General features: G+C 42.2%; 1 protein-coding gene across 1 annotated transcript; it reads right to left on the bottom strand.

The window, feature by feature from the left end:
* Positions 1–1,273: 1,273 nt before the first annotated feature.
* On the bottom strand, positions 1,274–7,280 carry LOC128867135 (uncharacterized). The gene is made up of 2 exons (XM_054108234.1): positions 1,597–7,280; positions 1,274–1,538 (listed from the first exon to the last, which is right to left on the bottom strand). The coding sequence occupies exon 1, from the start codon at positions 7,278–7,280 to the stop codon at positions 1,863–1,865; it is 5,418 nt and encodes a 1,805-aa protein (XP_053964209.1). The 3' UTR covers positions 1,274–1,538; positions 1,597–1,862.
* Between the last annotated feature and the right edge of the window lie 1,450 nt (positions 7,281–8,730).

Below are 8,730 nucleotides of genomic sequence, written 5' to 3'. Positions count from 1 at the left end.
AAATTAAATGTTAAATACATATACATATATAAATGCGCAAATGTAAAAGTTCAGATGGATTTAAAATATACGAAAATATTCAGCGGTTGAATCCATACATTTTTTGAAATCCATCTATATGGATCGACAGTCGCCATAAATGTTCTTTTAAAAAATAAAATGTGTTTATTTGATGGTAGCTCGAGTATTAAGATCAGGTTTCTATTAGTATAACTTTGTTCATGGGTTTGAGTAATTTTTTTGTGGTGAAAGTCTAAATCCCAGAAAAGAAAACGCGGAAGCCGTCGAGCAAATTAATTGTGTGGGATGAATGTACAATGGGACATAAAAAATCAGTAGAAGCATTGGATAGAACTTTGAAAGATTTACGTAATATTCAAGAAATGTTTGGTGGCGCTTTAATATTATTGTCTGGTGATTTTCTCCAAACTTTGCCAGTAATTCTCCGTTCAACACCAGCAGATGAATTAAAAGCATGTTTAAATACATCCCATTTATGGAGGCACGTAAAAACTTTGACTTTGAAACCAAATCTGCGAGTTTATTTGCAAAATTATGCATCGGCTGGCGAATTTTCAAGACAACTTCCGAAGATAGGAAATGGACAATTCCAATTGATGCTGCTACTGGCTTAATCACTTTGTCAGATAATTTTTGTAATTTCGCACACACAAAACAAGAATTAGTTTCAAGTGTTTTTCCAAATATTGCGCAAAATTATCAAAATCACAATTGGCAATACTGGCTGCGAAAAATAAGGATGTTGGTAAATTGAATGCGAATACATATTTTAAATGATGTGCCTGGTGAGATTGTAATATTTAAATCAATTGATACAGTTATAAATCAAGATGACGCTGTAAATTATCCAACAGAATTTTTAAATTCCTTGGCTTTACCTGGACTGCCGGCTCATCGCTTACAATTGAAAGTTGGTGCACCAATTATTTTACCTAGAAATTTAAATCAGCCACGATTGTGTAATTAGCAGTCAAAAAGGTCATGAAGAATCTTATTGAAGCAACAATTTTAAAAGGAAAATTCAAAGGTGAAGACGTATTGATTCCGCGTGTTCCGCTGACTCCACCAGATTTAGCTTTTGACTTCAAAAGATTGCAATTTCCAATACGTCTTGCATTTGCAATGACAATAAACAAAACACAAGGAATTGACTTAGAATATCCATGCTTCTCCAATGGACAATTATATGTATCATGTTCACGCGTAGTTAAGCCATCAGTTTTGTTTATTTATACCATAACTCAGGGCAAAACAAAAAATGTAGTTTACGCAAAGGCTTTGTGTTAGTTTGAGTTTACAATTGACATTAATTTTATATTGTAAAAAAAGAATAAATACACATAGAGTGAATTTAAATCGAGTGTTCATTATTCATTTCGAATTTTGAAATGCCTAGCGAAGCAGGCAGAGGGTCCGCTAGTTTTATTATAAAAATGCGTGTTCTGTTAGTGTTGTCCCGGCACTTGGCGGCCCGCAAATTAAACAATATTCAAGTCCTTGTAGTTGTAGGCTGAAATCTTTATTTTTACAATTATTTCAAGTTTAATTATAAAAATGTACAATATAAAAACTTACATTTTGTTCGCTTGCGGCGCCTGTGCTCGAACAATGTAGAAATCAAAAAGAATGAGTTTGACATTTGTATGAGGGAATGAGAAAATGGCAAACAGATGAGTGCGATGGGTTGCCATCGCACTTTTCGCAACAAGCGTGAATGTAAAATTTTTAAATGAATGAATTTCGTAACAAGCGTGAATGTGAAAGATTATTAAATGAATCGATAATCGCAACATACCCCCCTTCGTAAATTTCCTACGAATTCTAGTATGAAATTTACCAATTCAATTGTGATTAGTAACATCGAGTTTTGCTAATTTAATTACGGGTCGGGTGCACAGACCGTTTGCTAGTTTCACCACAGCGCTACGAGCCTCTCCGTCCTTTCCACGGTGGAGATCTATAACTATTCCTTTCGGCCATGAGTTCCTTTTCGCATTGTTGTCAACGATGACCACGACGTCGTTTATTTCGATAGGTCGAATCGGCGGGTGGAACCACTTAGAACGTCTAGTAAGGCACGGAAGGTATTCTTGGATCCAACGCTTCCAGAATTGGTTAGCTAGCTGGTTTGAAATTCGAAAGCATCGACGGAGAGCTGGCCCACTGTCGTCATCACAACCTGATTCGCGAATTCCGCTTGAGTTTCCTAACAAAAAGTGATTGGGCGTAAGCGCGTCGTCGTCTGCAGTCTCCAAGGGCACATATGTCAGAGGTCTTGAATTAAGAATATTTTCAATGTCCGCTAAAGTGGCCCTTAGAACTTCTTCACGTAGTATTGCTTCGTGCGTAATATCCATTAAAATTGATTTTGTTGACTGTATCATTCGCTCCCATGCCCCACCCATGTGAGGAGCCGAGGGCGGAATGAAGGACCACTCGATTTGGGGATGTCTTCTCTCTAGGTCATCGGATGACACCCTTTCTATCTCGCTGATAAGTGCTCGGCTGGCACCACGAAAATTTGTGCCGTTGTCTGACACAATGCGCTTCGGGACTCCTCTGCGGCACACGAACAATTTCAACATTAGCAGGAATGTCTCCGTCGACAACGACGCCGCGATCTCGATGTGAACGGCACGACTCGTCAGGCACGTAAATAACACGCCCCAACGTTTTTCACGCCGCCGGCCAACAGCTACGTCGATAGGGCCAAAATAGTCCACTCCTGTAAACGTGAATGGCCTTGTAAATGGTGACAGTCGTTCTACAGGTAGACTTCCCATTTGAGGTGGTTGCGGCTTAGCTTTACGATTGCGACACATTTGGCATCTTTTGGCGCACTCTTTTACCATCGATCGCAAAGCACCGACGCAGTATCGCTGGCGCATCTCATTGACAATAATCTCATTATGATGGTGGTGAAATTTTCTATGGTAAAAATCAATTATCAAACGCGTTACTGTATGATTTTTCGGCAGTATTACAGGTCGCTTCACATCGACTGCTACTCCTTCTAAGAAGTCGATTCGACCTTTCACGCGAAGAATCCCAACCTCGTCCAGATACGGCGACCATTTATATATAGCAGACTGCCGTTGAATATTTTGACCGTTTTGCAGGCTTTTGACTTCTTCGCTAAACGCATTTTCCTGGCTTACGGAAATAAGAATTTGCTCTGCTGCATCAATATCGCGCAAGTCGAAAAGTTTTAGTAGCGAACGTGGCGTAAACTTCAAGATCCGGCGCAGGAAACGCAAAACAATTTGTTGTGTGGAAAGCAGTCTCTCCCATGTGCTAAACCTTCGTACGTCTGGAGAGATTACTGACAGGGTAGGCGACAATGGTGTACTTGTACTTATGTGATGCAGCTCTGATGTAGCGCCTTCTAGCTCCCCTTCAGGCCAACTAGATTCGGGCTGGGCTAAGAACTTTGGCCCTCGAAACCAGCGTGCATTGTCGTCAAAATTGCGAACGTCGGACCATTTTGTGCCCTCATCAGCGATGTTTTCAGAAGATGGCAACCACCTCCACTCTTTAGCGCTGGAACCCTCAAGAATTTCGCCGACACGCAACGCAACAAATTGATGGAACTTTCTTGCATCTGAACGCACCCAGCATATCACGTTTTTCGAATCTGTCCAAAAAATTCTACGGCTTACCTGAACAGAAAGTTGCTTGCCTATAAAAATTGCCAACCGCAGACCCAGAACTGCTGCCATTAACTCCAACCTCGGTATTGAAATGGGCTTCAATGGTGTGACCCTTGTCTTCGAAGCCAGCAATGAACAGTTCACCGCGTTACCAACTTTAGCACGCAAATACGCCACAGCAGCATAAGCGTTGATACTTGCATCCACGAAAATGTGCAACTGGTTACTCTGGCTACAGCTGGAAAGTAAGTAGCACCGAGGAATTTTGACGTTGTTTATCGAAGAAATTCTTTTCAACCAGTTCCACCAGTTACTGCGATCATCCTCTCTGATAGGCTCGTCCCAATTAACGCCTGAACGCCAAATGTCCTGTAGGATGATTTTTGCTTGTATGATGACATACCCGAGCAGTCCAAGGGGATCGAATATTTTCATGATTGTACGCAAAACTTGTCGCTTCGATGGAAATGTGTGCTCATCAAAAACTTCTTTAGGAAACTTTTCCACAAAGGTAAGCTCATCCGACGCTGGTAACCACCACATTCCAAGCACCTTTTCGATAATAGCTTCAGGCTCCTCAAAACATCTGGATAGTAGCGTGCTGTTAGCAGAGAGTGCAGTCAAAGTTTTCTTGGAATTGGATACCCAGTTTCGCATCTCGAAACCTCCTTCGTTATGGATCCAGCGAACAACAGTAGCCAAACGCGATAACTCTTCCTCATTGTCTGCACTCTGAAGCCAATCATCGACGAAAGTGTTATTTATAATGGCTTGTACAGCTTCGGGATAATTTTCGGAAAAACGTTGTGCATTTTGGTTTTTTACGTAGTTCGCTAGCGAAGGACAACACGAAGCGCCGAAAGTCAACACACACATGACATATACATCTGGCTGCCGATTAGACTCACCGTCGCGCCATAAAAACTTCTGCGCCACTTGGTCCTCTTTGGTTACCTTAATTTGGTGAAACATCTCGCGTAAATCTCCGCATATTGCAAAGGGCCTTTCGCGGAATCGAAGAAGAATACCCATCATCGAGTTTAGCTGATCAGGTCCTTTTAACAGCATGTTGTTAAGTGCAGTATTTCCAGCTTTGGCTGCAGCGTCCCATACCAATCTAGTTTTGTTTTTGTTAACGTTGAGCACCGTGAATATGGGAAGGTACCACGATCTGCCCCCTATCGATGTTTCAAGTGACTCCAATTTGCGTATGTAACCCTTTTTCTTGTAATTGTCAATTTTGTCGACGATAAAACGGTGGAGTTCAGGATCCCGCTTCATCTTGGCTTCCAAGCACATTAGTCGACGGCGCGCCATAGGAAGTGAATCGGGTAAATCGACGACGTCTTGTTTCCATAGCAATCTTGTTTCCCATCTCTTCTCTGTTGGCAAAAACTTGGTGAATTTTTCCATCAATTGTAAAGCACGTTCATCATCCTTTGACCGAAGCGGTTTAGCTGGCGCATAGACACCGATAGCGTCGATAGCAAAATACGCCTTCATCTGTTCGTCCATTCGGTCCTTGCTCGTAGGATCGCAGCTGCAGATGTGGAGCACGCGGGGCATCACTGCGTGTTCAGATGTGTCTCGACCGTAAACGGTCCATCCCAGCCGGCATCTAGCAGCAATCAGGTTGGAGGTGCTACTCTCCTTAACTTCAATTGGCACACAGACTTTCGCGTTGTCGACTCCGATAAGAATTCGAGCCCTTGCACCGTTATATGGCAGTATAGGTAGACCTCTGAGATGGGCATGCTTCTCCATGGTATCGCGGTCCAATGTTTGAACAGGCAGGCCTAAACGAGCAATAGTGCGTACGCCTCTTAACAAGTAGTTTGGAGAGCCCAACTGTGTCGATGCGATCTCAAAACTTACAAACTTGGAGTTATTTTCGCTTTGAGTAATTTCGTTGGTCCATCGCAGACACAACGCCTCGGACGGCCCGTCCAATTCAAGGTAATCTGCAAGCTCGTTCTCAATTAAAGTACAAGACGCGCCTTCGTCGATGAGTGCATATGTGTCAACAGATTTGGATGCGCTACGAACAGTAACGGCGACGTACCTGAATAGCGAGTTCTGCTTCACCTTTGGTGAGCCTGAATGACGTTCGTGGTATAGCGCTGTTTGCTCATGACCGACGTTGCTCTTAACGGGAACAGGTGTATGCAGAAGAGCGTTGTGTGCCATCTGGCAGCCGTCAACCCCACACCTATTCTTCAGATTGCATCGGCGAACATAGTGAGAATTGAAACAGCGTAAGCAAAGTTTTTTCTCTCGTACAAACAGCCATCGATCACTTCGCGAGAGCGCAGTAAATTCTGCACAGTCTGACAGCTTATGATTGGCACCACACTTTGGGCATATAGTCACCTTCGCGTTTACCTCTGCATTTTTTCCGATAACTTCATGAACTAAAATTCTTGCCTTGTGGGAATTGCGGCCTTTCTTCACTTCAATATTTTCAAAGGCAGCTGTGGTTGTGGATGGCTCACATCTTGTTACTTGACTCGCGCATGCAGCAAGTCCAAAAAGCCAATCGTCAAACACAGCAATGTCGACGCGACTGAGCGACATACGATAGCCGCCCCAATTGAGCCTTAGATCGCTTGGCAATTTGGCTATCAAGTCATTAAGCAACACAGGATCGTTTAAATAATCGGCCAGGCCTACCGCCTGGATTGTAGCGCGATAGTTTTGCACTGCAAGTGAAAATGCTATGAGCGTTTCCCATTTATCGGCCCTAACTGCTGGCTCTTGTCTCAATTTCATCTGCATTGTTTGATGAATAATGTCAGGCCTACCATAAAGCATTCTCAATGTGTTGATTGCCAGACCTACTGTTGCTGGCATCATTAACCTACCACGCACCGCTTCGAGAGCTGGTCCCTTTAAACACTTTTGTAGTCTGATCAGATTTTCTTGATCAGTGAAGCCACATCGCTCGGTAGACTGCTCGTAATTCGTGATGAATAGGGGCCAGTCCTCAGGCCTGCCGGAAAAGGTCGGTAAATCCTTGGTTATCACTTGTCTGCTGGAAATCTGCGTTGGTGTTAAATTGACGTCGGATGTGCTATATTGGCTGAAAACATTATAAGAGGGGTCACGCGTTTGGTTACACGATGACATAATGTTCGGCTGCATGAAAACAGAAGTATTCGGTGGTGGTGCCACGCGGCTATGCATATTCGTCTGTGAACAAAATGGCCGAAATGTATTGCCGAACGTTGGATAGGTTAGCGCGCTACAAGGCATGACAGCCGAAGTGAGGTTAGGTATGGCACCATTAGCAATGCCGGGCCCACACGTGCTTGTAAATGCATTGACCGCCGCGGTTTGAAACAGCGGTGCACTGGTGCTATATACCATGTAGTGCGGTTGAGTTCCATGAACTGATGTTATCATGGATGCGTTGTTCACGCCCGGTACTGTAAATGTGGAAGGGTGAGTAGTGGGCGTTGATGCGTGACAATACGGTGCACTACCAGCTGTGAATGTCGATCCAATTCGAGTTGCTGTGTCGTTGCTAGGCTTGTCAGCCTCACCAATGGTCGCCGCCGGTGGTATTTCACTGCCTTCCATAAGTACGCTAATATGTTCGGAGTCTTCCATTTCCGAACTTCGATGGCCAAGGGAACTTCAGAATCCAAAGAAAAATATTTGTTTCCGAAACAAAATATTTCAGAATGTTGTCCCGGCACTTGGCGGCCCGCAAATTAAACAATATTCAAGTCCTTGTAGTTGTAGGCTGAAATCTTTATTTTTACAATTATTTCAAGTTTAATTATAAAAATGTTCAATATAAAAACTTACATTTTGTTCGCTTGCGGCGCCTGTGCTCGAACAATGTAGAAATCAAAAAGAATGAGTTTGACATTTGTATGAGGGAATGAGAAAATGGCAAACAGATGAGTGCGATGGGTTGCCATCGCACTTTTCGCAACAAGCGTGAATGTAAAATTTTTAAATGAATGAATTTCGTAACAAGCGTGAATGTGAAAGATTATTAAATGAATCGATAATCGCAACAGTTAGAATTCTAGAAGAATTGCAAGAGTACCAATGTATCCAGAAAAGGTCACAGTTTGGTGCGGTTCATGGGCTGGAGGTATCATTGGACTGTACTTCTTCAAAGATGCTGCGAATCGTAACGTAACTGTGAATGGTGAGCGCTACCGTGAAATGATATCCAACTTTTTTTTGCCCAAAATGCAAGGGCTTGACTTGCATGACATGTGGTTTCAGCAAGACGGTGCCACATACCACACAGCACGCGTAACAATGGACTTGTTGAGAGGCGAGTTCGGTGAATATTTTATTTCACGTTCGGGACCTGTCAATTGGCCACCCAAACATTAAATTATATGGACTGTACTATCGATTTAAATAAAAATTTCATGCATTTTTCTGAATTTGACGTGTGTTGTTTTGAAAAACTATCCTATAGCTCTTAAAAAATCACTCTTTAGTTAACTTCAAAGGTATACTAATTTTCTGAACAATGTATTGCTTCAATATTTCTGTTTTGTATTATTATTTGAAGTTCTAAAGCTCTTAAAAAACACCCCATATTTAGTGAAGTACCCGTATACATAAATATGTACATATCTGTAAGTGGTGTAAATTTACCATTGCACTTGAAATTCTAATTAGTTTCGCTCGTATCAACTTTTCCGCAGCGCAGTGCATTTCCATGAACTGTTTGGTGCTCATTCACTCAAATTCTCTTCCCTCTCATTTTCCCACTAAGTTACAAGCCGTTTTAAATTTAAATTTGCCAAGTCATTCCCAATTAATCATTAACCAATTAAATACATAAAACTAACAACAACATTTACTCTCTTCTAATTTCATGTTTATACATACATACACACGCACATACAAACCCAGCTACCTGCAGAGCTTTGCTGTGTCATTCAGTGAATGACTAACTTACCTGTACTCACCAACCAGCCAAGCGTAAAAACAAAATGCTTTATTAAGTGGCATTCAATAGTAAACGTGCGATATACAGGGTCTTTCAATTTCGAGGTTTTTTTCTCATTTTTTGTTAAAGTCATAT

The sequence above is a fragment of the Anastrepha ludens genome, chromosome 6, assembly GCF_028408465.1.
Source record: "Anastrepha ludens isolate Willacy chromosome 6, idAnaLude1.1, whole genome shotgun sequence".
Taxonomy (NCBI): Eukaryota; Metazoa; Arthropoda; class Insecta; order Diptera; family Tephritidae; genus Anastrepha; species Anastrepha ludens.
This window is presented reverse-complemented; position numbering and strand designations above follow the sequence as displayed.

Coding starts and splice junctions, on each gene's coding strand:
- LOC128867135 (XM_054108234.1), bottom strand. CDS start 7,280: ATGGAAGACTCCGAACATATTAGCGTACTTATGGAAGGCAGTGAAATA.